Source organism: Rhinichthys klamathensis, unplaced genomic scaffold (assembly GCF_029890125.1).
Source record: "Rhinichthys klamathensis goyatoka isolate OS25496 unplaced genomic scaffold, OSU_Roscu_1.1 h1tg000393l_1, whole genome shotgun sequence".
NCBI lineage: Eukaryota > Metazoa > Chordata > Actinopteri > Cypriniformes > Leuciscidae > Rhinichthys > Rhinichthys klamathensis.
The window spans coordinates 611,770-625,306 of record NW_026606895.1 but is presented as its reverse complement, the minus strand read 5'-3'; the positions used below and the strand labels follow the sequence as shown (position 1 = coordinate 625,306).

Here is a 13,537-nt window from a genome sequence, read left to right as displayed (position 1 = left end):
AATGGCACATCATATGTACACATACCGTTCAAATGTTTGTGGTCTGTATGTGTTTATTCAGCAAGGACACATTAATTCCTGAAAAAAGCATAATTTTCCACGCAAATATGAAGCAAACAACTGTTTTCATCATTGATTATGTTTCTTCAGCATCAAATCCTCATATTAGAGTGATTTCTGAAGGATCATGTGACACTGAAGACTGGAGTAATGATGCTGAAAACTCAGCTTTGATCACAGGAATAAATTACGTTTTATTCACATAGAAAACTGTTATTTCAAATGGTAAAAAATTTCACAATTTTACTGTATTTTTGATCAAATAAATGAAGCCTTGGTGAGCAGAAGAGACCTCTTTCAAAAAGATTGAAAAATCTTACCGACGACACACTTTTGGATGGCTGTGTGTATGCACAAGTTAACTTCTGTTTTTGCATGCCAGAGCTTCTATAAAATACTTCCAGCTTGCAAATGACAATTTCCAACAAAAATGTGAACACACAACTCAGAAACTCATAATTGCTGTAATTCCGACATGATGGGGAACATTATTTAAGCAGACTGTCATGTAGCAGATCTTCAAGCGCACATCCAGATGAAAACAGGAACGTTTATTTCAGGTCAAAGTTGTTTATTGTTCACTGTTGTGAATGACATTTATGCACATATCATGAGATTGAGAAGCCGTCCTGTCCAGCTTACAGGCAGCTGATAGTTTGCATTGAGTTCAATATTGTCTTAAAATGCGATTAAATGTTTTTATTAAAAGTGGGATTGGGATTTTGTATTTAAAAATGGTTGGACTTTTTTTATTATTTTTTTATGTGATGAATAGGTTTAATTACATTTTAGTACATAAATATTTACCTTTAAACAGTCAAGCCTGATAAATAGAACAGTTCTATACATTCCATTCATTGTGATGTATCCATGGCAATACTATTCATAAACATCATTTAGAACTGCTTATTCACTGCATGAGTAGAATAAAACATGGAAGTCCTGGTAAGGTAAATGATGTTATCATGTCTTCAGTAAGGTCCTATAGTCTCCGCTGGTGTCCGGAGCAGTCTCTGCCGTCCTACGAGAGCTTCATGCCCTGAACGTTTGCTCTTAAATTAACCATCTGTTTCTCCTGCATCTGTTTCTCCTGCATGAACGCCAGTTTGTTGGCTTTCTTCTCTGTCCTCCTCTCCTGAAACGATGAAGGAAAAACTGTGAATGTTCAGTGCTTTTTAGCTATATATGCTGCCAAGTGGTTAAATACAAGCCCATTTCCTCCTTCAATGTAGTTCTGACGGATTATTCCCACCGGTTTTATTGTAAAACAAGAAAAAAAAGTCTCCTTAATAAGCTAATAATGTTTGACAGGCAATAACACAAGGTGGATAATCACTGGTAAATACAACATAAACTGCAACCGATCATATTTTAAAGTCCCCCTGTGGTGAAAAATCAAGGTTTTAATGTGGTGTTTTTAATGTGCTTTAAGACAAACCATGTGTAAATTCATAAGTCGACAGCATTGCTGAGTATTTTCTGCTTAAAACTGCAGTGAACCAAAGACAGCCTCAAAAACACGGTTTGAAATCGCTGGTGTTTCTGACGTCACACACTACCTTGTAACCAATCAGATCAACGTGTGATCGTCAACGAGTGGATCTCTGAGCCGAGTGAGTGAGTGGAGGCGGGGCTCATTTGCATATTCATAGAACCACGTATACTAAATGAAGCAAGGGTGTCGAGTTACATTCAAGCTATTTTAAGGCATGAAGACATTTTTTTTCACAGGAAAAAAACGTTTTAGTATGTCATTTTGGTGATCAAAGATGAGTTTTAAGGGATAAAGTTGAATCCAGGAGGACTTTAAAAGAATGACGCGTCAGATTCGACAAACGAGGCGCTGCCGTACGCACCTTCCTCTCGCTCTTGATGGCCTGTTTCCTGGCTCTCTTCTCCTCTATGCTCTCGTCCCGCGAGCGGGGCTGTGTTGAGGCTCTGGGAAGGTCCGAGTCGTTTATCCTCTCCATCCTCTCCACCTGTTTGGCCGTCGGGCCTCGTTTCTCTAGAACGTCCAGGGGAATCCCCGTCTTATCGGACACCCGGATCTGCTTGGGCTGCAAACACATATTAACAATTAATGCATTTGGCAGATGCTTTTATCCAAACCAACATGCATTGCGTTCAAAAAAAATACCTGGTATTAGTTCATGCATTCCCTAGGAATCAAACCCTTAACCTTCGCGTTGCAAGCGACATGCACTGGTCTACTGTTTGCATTGTGCCACGTCTTTAAGTGTTTATCAGGTAATGCGTTTTAAAGCTCTATAAATCCTTTTGTAACCCTGTCCATCCCTCTGAACAAACATCTTTTGCCCTAATGACCTCTGAAATGTGTTCTGGCTATGATAGATTGCATGCAAACTATTGCAAAGAGAGAGTAAACAGCATAGGTTTGCGTGCGGCCCATAATAATAGCATTATTATTTGCATATACTATGAATGAGCTTGATGAATTAATGCATTTAAAATCCATTAACTACATGAATTCATATGGCGGGGTAATATTTGTTAAGATTAATATCAATTGATTAATAAAAGATCAAATCACATTTCAAATAGATGATACACAACTTCACAATCTTATTAGTACAAATATAGTATGTTTGCTTCCGTGTCTGCGTAACTCAAACCACATCTTCAATTTGGTTCACATGCAAAATGTATGTGGATTTGAATTGGAAATTGAATTTCCAGTGAATTTCACTCTAGCCTTTTTCATCTGTGTAAAGAAATAACACTTTCTGAAATATCCCTGGCCCGAATGAGACATGAGACACGTGTTTCTTCACCTTTGGAGGGTCCTGGATGAGTTTGGGCCGGTTGTAGAGGTTGGAGTAAGTGCCTGAGAGAGGAAGATGAACATGATCAATCACACCTGAGTTACAGCTTCATTCAAACTCCTGAAACTCCAGCATCTCTCGGGATTCAGGCTCTGAACTATGAAGACACGATATCTCCATATGGCAGATGAATGGATAATCATGAAAATAAACTTTTGAATTGTATGAAACTGTTGAATTTGTATATATACAGTATGTTGATGTATATATGTATGGCCATCAAATATATGTCAAAGAATATATTAAAATCCTCTAAATGAATAATCCATTCACATCCTTGCATGGCATCAGAAAGTGCAGTGCACTGATAACCGTATGGATTCAGACTCACTGATGATGGTCTCACAGTCCCAGCGCTCTGCAGACGGCTCTACCACCATCTTATCAATCGCTGCCTCTTCATCGCCTTCGTCATCTTCATCGTCCTCTCTCACGGAGGCCAGCTCTGCAGGACCCAGCTGATCTAGTTTCTGACATCTACACACACACAGGTTAAATGATGAGAGGAGTGATCTCACACACACACACACACACACACACACACACACACACACACACACACACACACACACACACACACACTGTGACAGTGTAGCGTCTGGACCAATCAGACACACACAAATGATTCATTATGTTTAATGAATAATCCAGCAAACTCACTATCCCAACAAAGGTCTGTGAAACGTCCCCCAAATCAAGGTAACACACTGGCAGAACTCGGTGTCCTGTTACATGACACAGTAAGACTGATAAGTTTTACGACACAAAAGAACGTGCGGGGAATTGTGACTTAATTCTTGCTGAGAAGGAGAAATGAACGAGCCTGGGAAAACCCAGACAACTTCCGGCAGATTTAGATGGGCTCTGAAAGTTAGTCTGGCAAAGAGCTCATTCAAGCCCATTTCCAATCCGTCGAAATCGAGGCACCAATCAGAAACGTTGGGGCGGGCTTTACACGATGACGACAGCGCTGGGGTTTTGAAGCAGATTTTGTAGGCTACATTACAAAGATGGATGCCGCCGTCGAACATCACTCGTTCGAATCAGCTATCGCGTCTGTTTTAAGCCATTTGAACGTTTCCTTTTAGTTAAAAACCGAGCAAAGAACAACACTCGGAGATGTTTCTCCGCTGCTCTGCATACGTCATCTCCTTCATCGCTCTGATTGGGTTTAGGTCTATCCGCGACGTCCGTTGGTGACGCCCCTCTGGAAATGATTTGTCTATGACGCTTTGCCAGACCATAACTCAGTTACAACTGAGAATGGTCTGGTTTTAACCAGGCTAGAAATGAACCCTTTTAATCCTATATATATAACCATGTGATAAATGTATTAACATGCATCTAATGTTCCATCTCATGATTTTCCTTTTATGTGGTTTGGCCTATGTCTCCATTCTCTCTTCTAAACTATTTTGGTCTGAGACATGACTTACTTACTATGGTTAACCATACTATGGTTTTGCTAACTTTATGACGCACTGGTATTATAAGAATCTTGTAGATTCTTTTCGTAAACACCCAATGAAATTACACATTCAAAAAATGCCCGGCTAGAACACAAAGGGTCGTAAAAACTCCCTCCAAAGGGACCGCTTCGTATTGGCTCACGCACCTCCAGAGGGTGTGATATCTTCACGCTTTAAAAAAAACTGTATGCATGTATTTGTATGTTAGAGTAGTTTAAATGTTTAGTCTAGTTAATAAAGTCTTGTTCATATCACATGTAAAGTTATCCATGTCTCAAGCTCATATCTGGAGTCACTAATCATAGATCTTGACTACTTGCTCTTAGTAGTACTTAGTAAGAAAGACATTTCCCACGCCCCAGAAATGTACATTTCTATTAATAAATTAATAACCAATATTGAGTGTTCACGGGATGAAGCTACATCAAGTTAACCCGATTAACTGATCCAAATATTCATAATCAATTATAACAAGTTATGATTCTTTATTAATATTTCATAGAGCTAATTTGCTACAACAGTCTCACACACACACAGATGCTGTGACAGTCTCACACACACACACATACACACAAACAGATGCTGTGACAGTCTCACACACACAACCAGATGCTGTGACAGTCTCTCACACACACGCACACATGCTGTGACAGTCTCACACACACACAAACAGATGCTGTGACAGTCTCACACACACACAAACAGATGCTGTGACAGTCTCTCACACACAACCAGATGCTGTGACAGTCTCTCACACACACGCACACATGCTGTGACAGTCTCACACACACACAAACAGATGCTGTGACAGTCTCACACACACAAACAGATGCTGTGACAGTCTCTCACACACAAACAGATTCTGTGACAGTCTCTCACACACACGCACACATGCTGTGACAGTCTCACACACACACAAACAGATGCTGTGACAGTCTCACACACACACAAACAGATGCTGTGACAGTCTCACACACACAAACAGATGCTGTGACAGTCTCACACACACACGCACACATGATGTGACAGTCTCACACACACAAACAGATGCTGTGACAGTCTCACACACACACGCACACATGCTGTGACAGTCTCACACACACAACCAGATGCTGTGACAGTCTCACACACACAAACAGATGCTGTGACAGTCTCTCACACACACGCACACATGCTGTGACAGTCTCACACACACACAAACAGATGCTGTGACAGTCTCACACACACGCACACATGCTGTGACAGTCTCACACACACAAACAGATGCTGTGACAGTCTCACACACACAACCAGATGCTGTGACAGTCTCACACACACAACCAGATGCTGTGACAGTCTCTCACACACACGCACACATGCTGTGACAGTCTCACACACACACAAACAGATGCTGTGACAGTCTCACACACACACAAACAGATGCTGTGACAGTCTCACACACACACAAACAGATGCTGTGACAGTCTCGCACACACACGCACACATGCTGTGACAGTCTCGCACACACACGCACACATGCTGTGACAGTCTCACACACACAACCAGATGCTGTGACAGTCTCACACACACACGCACACATGATGTGACAGTCTCACACACACAACCAGATGCTGTGACAGTCTCACACACACAAACAGATGCTGTGACAGTCTCTCACACACACGCACACATGATGTGACAGTCTCACACACACAACCAGATGCTGTGACAGTCTCACACACACAACCAGATGCTGTGACAGTCTCACACACACAACCAGATGCTGTGACATTCTCTCACACACACGCACACATGCTGTGACAGTCTCACACACACAACCAGATGCTGTGACAGTTTCACACACACAAAAACAGATGCTGTGACAGTCTCACACACACACAAACAGATGCTGTGACAGTCTCACACACACACAAACAGATGCTGTGACAGTCTCACACACACAACCAGATGCTGTGACAGTCTCACACACACACAACCAGATGCTGTGACAGTCTCACACACACAACCAGATGCTGTGACAGTCTCACACACACACAAACAGATGCTGTGACAGTTTCACACACACACAAACAGATGCTGTGACAGTCTCACACACACACAAACAGATGCTGTGACAGTCTCACACACACACAAACAGATGCTGTGACAGTCTCACACACACACAAACAGATGCTGTGACAGTCTCACACACACACAAACAGATGCTGTGACAGTCTCACACACACAAACAGATGCTGTGACAGTCTCTCTCACACACACACACACACACACACACGTTGTGACAGTCTCACACACACACAAACAGATGCTGTGACAGTCTCACACACACACAAACAGATGCTGTGACAGTCTCACACACACACAAACAGATGCTGTGACAGTCTCACACACACACAAACAGATGCTGTGACAGTCTCACACACACACAAACAGATGCTGTGACAGTCTCACACACACACAAACAGATGCTGTGACAGTCTCACACACACAAACAGATGCTGTGACAGTCTCTCACACACACAAACAGATGCTGTGACAGTCTCTCACACACACAAACAGATGCTGTGACAGTCTCACACACACACAACCAGATGCTGTGACAGTCTCACACACACACAAACAGATGCTGTGACAGTCTCTCACACACACACAACCAGATGCTGTGACAGTCTCACACACACAACCAGATGCTGTGACAGTCTCACACACACACAAACACATGCTGTGACAGTCTCACACACACAAACAGATGCTGTGACAGTCTCTCACACACACGTTGTGACAGTCTCACACACACACACTCACTCTTTCTCCTTCTGTATGAAGTAGTCTTTGATGATCTCCTCCAGTCGGTTGCTGTCCGGTTCAATGTATCCCTCCAGCTCTGCGTTATCCAGCGCTCCGATCTCGTCATCGTCAAACTGCTCGAAAAACTATTCAACAACACAACAAACACTCAATCACTGTTTTTAGATCATCGCAATCATGCTTTATAATACAAGTGTACATTAAAAATAAATCCGGTTTATGGTTTAAGTCATTCAGTGTTTTGGCTTGTACAATTGAGAAAGAAATCTGTGTATCATGTTTTTGAAAGAGTCTCTTCTCTCACCAAGGCTGCATTTATTTAATCAACAATACAGTAAAAACAGTAATATTGTGAAACATTATTGCAATTTCAGGTAACTGTTTTCTATGTGAATATATGGTCAAATGTAATTTATTCCTGTGATCAAAAACTGAATTTTTAGCATCTTCAGTGTCACATGATCCTTCAGAAATTCCTATTACATTAATAAATCATGTTTATGCTTGTACAACTGAGAAACAAATATATTTTTTGCTTGTTACATGTTGACGTTAATTTTAATCAAGCTCAGCAAAAACTTTTTAATTGATTTAAAAAATTTTTTTTACACGGTTTAATGCAATATACAAACTAGGAGGTTAAAAAACTGCTATATTTAATAGAAAAGAAAACCCATACTATCACATTGGTTGGCGACTTTTTTTAAACTACCCAGAAAAAAAGAAAGAAAAAAATTGGTTGCTGATTTTTTTTTTTTTGTTGCTGTGTTGTAAGGATTACATTGATGGAGAAATATGCCCTGAATATGAACAGGCCCTCATGTTCCTCATTATCTGTGAGGAAGGTCTTCTGACTGACCTTCTCAAAGCGGTCGTCCAGCAGCGTGAGCTGATCGTTCCTCCTCATGACGGAGGATGTGAGCGAGTACTCCGTAAAACGACTCTTCGTCTCGCAGTCGGCAAACATGAACTCTCTCCGGGCGCCTTCCTCATCCGACAGACCAGCCGAGTTATAATCTTCCTCATCATCTTCCTCATCCGTGTCCTCCCACTCATCATCATCATCACCATCATCCCCACTAAGGGTCAAAAATAAAGGAAATTGGTGATGCCATCTGATGTAGGTTCAAGCATTCAACTCATTGAAATCCAACAAATCCAAACATACTTAACATTTAAAGGTCTAGTTCACCCAAAAATGAAAATTCAGTCATCATTTACTCGCCCTCATGTTGTTCCAAACCCGTAAGACTTTTGTTCATCTTCAGAACACAAATGAAGATATTTTTAATGAAATCTGAGATTTCCGTCCCTCCATTGACAGCAACACAACTGTCACTTTAACGCTTTAGAAAGTTCATAAAGATTTTTGTCTATATGTGAATAAATTAAATAAATCTGTTCATCATATAAAGCGATCATGTCTCTTCAGAAAATTTGGACTAAACCGCTCAATTCATATGAATTCGTTTTACGATCTCTTTATGAACTTTTTTAAACCTTAAAGTGGTAGTTGCGTAGACTGTCAATGGAGGGACAGAAATCTCTCAGATTTCATCAAAAATATCTTCATTTGTGTTCTGAAGATGAACGAAAGTCTTACAGGTTTGGAACGACATGAGGGCGAGTAAATGATGACATTTTTATTTTTGGGTGACTAACATTTAACATATTCAGTCCATTCGGTTAACAACGATCTGGCTCATTTATTGCCGTTACACGTTTTCTGTCATTTGTCAGTTTTACCGCGCGTCACCCATGATGTCATTGGCCTTGATGATGAAGTCATCTTCCAGCATGTTCTCGGGGTCGTCAAAATCAAAGTCCTCATCCAGCGCAGCAACAATGTCAGGATCCAGATCCAACCGCGGCCCTGTAAATCAAAATGCAAACAAACAGATTAGCATCGTCTCATTTGGATTTGGCAGTTTCTTCAACAACATTCACTGCTGCAAAAAATAATCACACTAAAACTACAGTTCGTAGTCACGTGATCCTTCAGAAATCATTCTAATATGACGATTTGATGCTCAAGAAACATTATTATTATTAATGTTGAAAACAGTTCATATTTGAATGGAAAATGTGATACTTTTATTCAGGATTTTATGATGTATAAAGTTTAAAAGAACAGCATTTATTTGAAAAAGAATCTTTTTTGTACATTATAAATGTCTTTACTGTCACTTTTGATCAATTAAATGAGGCATGATTTTAAATAAAGTAAAAGAAAGGTGTTTTCTGCAGCCACATGAGCAGGACTGATACTGATCTCGGTCCGCCTCACCTGAAACAGGAGCAGCTTTGTTTAATAAACCCACTTCCTCTTCAAACTCTGACGCGAACACAGACGAGGGCAGGTTGATGGAAACCGCCTGCACGACACACAATCAACAGAAAACTTCAGCAGGGCAACAAACACACGAGCGTAATGATGCTTATCATCTGCAAGAGACACAACTGAACCGCAACACTGTTTGTTGTCAAACACTACTAAATATTTTCAGTAAAAATAACCACAGGTAATAAGACCACATTTAACATTTAAAACCTCATTCTTCAAGGAAAAAGGACCCTAATTAAGGGGTTAGCGGTGCCATATTTAATATTTGACAGGAATGGAAGTCTACAGGTAAATTTTTGTCCTTAAAGGCCCTGTTTACTCCTGGTATTAAGAGGAGTTTTGGTCGATCGGATCACAGGTAGACGAGGGAGACACATTCCCGTTCACACCTGGTGTTTTAATCCGTCTCTTTTGTCCACTTTTAGCCACTTCTGTCCTGATTTCATCGAGGGGAGGGTCTATGGGCGGGTAAATGTGTGTGTTTTCAGATCTTTCGATCTAATGGACGAAATAAGCACTCGCTATTAACATATGAACGCGACCGGAGAGACGGAAAAACACGGAAAGCATCAGCTTTAGGGTGTACTCACACTAGCCAGTTTGAACCGTGCCCGAGTGCGTTTGACCACCAAAGCGCGGTTCGTTTGACTAGTGTGAGTGCTCCGAACCGTGCCCGGGCGCGGCTCGATTAGCCGGCCCTGGCCCGCTTGGAAGAGGTGGGCCAGAGCACGGTTCAGTTGGACTCGGGCGCGGTTCGCATGCAGTGTGAGCGCTAACCGTGCTGAAGCACGGAACAGGACGCGTGATGTCATGGTTTTGCCACGCTCCAAAACCAACACAGTCCGTAATCAAAGCTGCAAAGTCCTTGCTGCACTTCAGCTGGTACCTTGCAAACCTCCTCATACGAGCAGCACGATTACGTGAAAATTTTCGCGCCACTAAGGCGACGCATCTGTTTAACAACAGGCTGTGAGAGGGCTGTGGACCACCGTGGACCAAACGACACAAAATTATCCACAAAGAAAACAGAGCGATGGACTTCATTGTGTTCAGAGAGCGCCGCTCTTCTTGTTTATCCCGAAACCGTCGCACGCACCATAATGACGTAAGCGTGCTCCGGCACGAATGCTGAAACCCTATGTGAGTGCAGGCCAGAGGGGGAGTGGGGAGGGGGGACAATCGTACTCGGGCCCGGTTCATGGCAACCGTGCCTAGTGTGAGTACACCCTTAGTTTCTGCTCTGACAGACGCAAGATCAGCCGAACGCTGCGAGTGTGTTTTAAGAAATCAGGAATGATGAGAGAACATTGTGCTTGATATGTTTTTCATCTTCAAACAAAACTTGGGTCTCCAGCCGATAAAATTTAAACCCCGTCTGGCTAGAGCTCTACATAATGTTATGCATTAGATCAGCAGACGGAGAGAAGACGGTCTTTTGTGGCTGTTTGAACACATTCGACCACATGAGCATTTACACTATGAAAGCAATCCGGTCGGATGTGTTTTCAACCTCCTCTGGAAGTGGTGGAAAGTGGACGAGCTCAAAGCCCTGTTTACACCTGTATTTAGTGTCGTCCACTTGTGATCCGATCGACCGAAACGCATCTTAATACCATGAGTAAACACGGCCTTATATCACCTCCTTGTGACTAGTAGTAACAAGTAATGAACCCTGATTCATATCCGTGATGTGAACCATTTATAAAGTCTTCGCATTTTCCTGTTTTCACTGGAAATATGTCAGTGAATACACTTTCTAAAATGATATAATCAGTGTCAGAACATTATCAGATAAGTAAATCTGGCATCTGCAGGGAGGAGCTGCTGCCGTTCAGCCTTACAGGGACGTGGACGTCCTCTTCCTCCATGTCCTCTTCATCCTCAGCAGGCTTCGGGCGAGCGTCTCTGTGGACCCGAGGGGTGGAGACGAGCTCCACGGGCTGTGGCGCCTCCCTCAGGTGCTGCAGGTAATTGTAGTCGTCATCGAAAAACACTCCAAACTTGCGCTGTTCCTCCCTCCTCTTCTCCACCTCCACCTGCAGGAACAGACGGCGACTTCAGTGACACGCTCCAGAGGCCGATATTTGGATGTTGTGACTGTTTAACAGCACAAAACCAGTTTAATCGGTTTGTTTTACCTTGGCAGTGGGCAGAAGGACATGTTGAGGTGCCGTCTCGTCTGCAGCCAGCGGGTCTTTCTGACTTCTGTGCACCAGGTGGAAGGACACGGCATTCTTCTTATTGATGAAGGCTTTCTTCTTTCTGTGAGGCTGGAGACACACAGATCACAACTCAAATACAGCCAACACACAGATCTGCCATATTCCGTGACTGCAGGATCATTTTAGTTACTTTAGGATGAATGTTAGTGAATCTTTAGGGTGTTTGGACCAACTGTTTAACAATAAAAACACATCGATTATTATTAAAATGATAACACAGATTGCTTACGTAACACAAATAGATTTGGGATCATAACTAACCTAAACCCATAAACAAGTCTTCTTTAGAGCATAGTCACTGTACTTGGTGTTTAAATAACACCCGTTATAAACAATTAACAGTGAAACGGGATTTACAAGTAACTTATACACATGGATTCACTAGCATGACAGCTAAAAATGTGAATAAGAATATGATTACTCACCATTCTTGCAAGTTAGTGTATTATCTGGGCGTTTGTATGTAAGATATTAATAGCATTAATGTTATCAAAAGTAAACAACGTGAAATCAAATCTTAGAGATTCGTGTGTCAGCTCGAAACACATGGACAACAGCGGCCATTTCTGAGACGCGACCATCTCGACGGAGTGAAGGGGAGCAGCACAGTCCATGCGATCATTTTGACTTAGAGAACAACAAGTTAATATTATTATATGAGGCTAATTTTTATATATGAGGATTTTAATCAAATTCTGAAGCGAGCGGATAAATAACAGGAAATATAGACGCAACCAGTGTAGTTCCAGAAACACCCTTGATTCACTTTTGGTTTAGTCTAGATGTGGGATGTCACGTGATCGTGATGACGCTCGACTTTGCATTTCTTATCCCGAAACTGTTATTTTTGTTATTAATTCTTTTGGCAAAATTTCACATTCATAAATATGAAAAGTACTAATTTTGTACTTTTTCTCCATGAAGTTGTACATTATAGTAATCTGATTTCTGGCTCCAACAACAAAAAGGCAATTAAAACTGTCAACATATGGTCCTCTTTCTCTTTGTAATGGCCCTGAAGCTTCCCCTGGCAAAACTGTTTTGTATTCTGTTTACATGTTATAATATTGTATATTGTAATGTATATTTTGTTAGTCTTTTGTGATTTGTACTTTATTTTTTGCAATAAAAAAATAAAATAAAAAACTTATTTTTGGATTTCATGAAGTGGAAGCCTGCTTTATAATAAATAAATTAAAATTCCTATGTAGATTTTATATTCATGAATGTAAGTTTTCAAATTGTAAACCTATTTTATGTTTTGTTTTTTGGTATTCTTACAAGAGATAAAACATTACAGTGTCATCTTCTCTCAATCCAAAAGTAACCAGAACATGCCCAATTTGCACGACCTACAAACAATTTACATTAATTCATGTTTAAATTCCTTTTAATTTAAGTAATGACCTCTTCTCTTTCTCTTTTGACACTGGCACTTCAGGACTAGACTTGAAGAGCTCTGACATACAACAAAAAAATTTTAGTTTGGGTCTATAAAGTTGCTTTCGAATAGCTGCTATATGGGTCAAATTAACCCACGAACATCAAAATCATATAAAAATGTATGTATGCACATTTCACATCTGCGTTTTGAAACTTTGGATGCATGATCATGACCCTAAATGGGAAAAAGTCACAAAATTTCAAGAAAAACTACATAGGTTAAATAGTATTTCAGATAGCTTGAATAAAGAAATGATAGCTAATTTTTACCACCTGTGGTTGACCAAATATTATATATTTGGGAAAAAGCTCCTTTTTAGTTTCATAAGGTTGTAAAAAACTAATATA

The 13,537-nt window shown here is 41.0% G+C and overlaps 1 protein-coding gene across 1 annotated transcript; it reads right to left on the bottom strand.

The window, feature by feature from the left end:
- Positions 1-1,076: 1,076 nt before the first annotated feature.
- Positions 1,077-12,300, bottom strand: ltv1 (LTV1 ribosome biogenesis factor). Its single transcript, XM_056234344.1, has 11 exons — positions 12,172-12,300; positions 11,663-11,794; positions 11,366-11,560; positions 9,468-9,555; positions 8,927-9,053; positions 8,040-8,259; positions 7,178-7,305; positions 3,235-3,380; positions 2,853-2,905; positions 1,917-2,117; positions 1,077-1,195 (listed from the first exon to the last, which is right to left on the bottom strand). Exons 1-11 carry the CDS (start codon positions 12,172-12,174, stop codon positions 1,082-1,084), a joined length of 1,407 nt encoding a protein of 468 aa, XP_056090319.1. The 5' UTR covers positions 12,175-12,300; the 3' UTR covers positions 1,077-1,081.
- Positions 12,301-13,537: the final 1,237 nt, after the last annotated feature.

Excerpts from the sequence above, each read along its gene's own strand:
- ltv1 (XM_056234344.1), bottom strand. Across the intron at positions 3,381-7,177 it reads TTCATACAGAAGGAGAAAGA|ATGTCAGAAACTAGATCAGC; the intron begins GTGAGTGTGTGT and ends GTGTGTGTGTAG. Across the intron at positions 2,906-3,234 it reads GGACTGTGAGACCATCATCA|GCACTTACTCCAACCTCTAC; the intron begins GTGAGTCTGAAT and ends TTCCTCTCTCAG.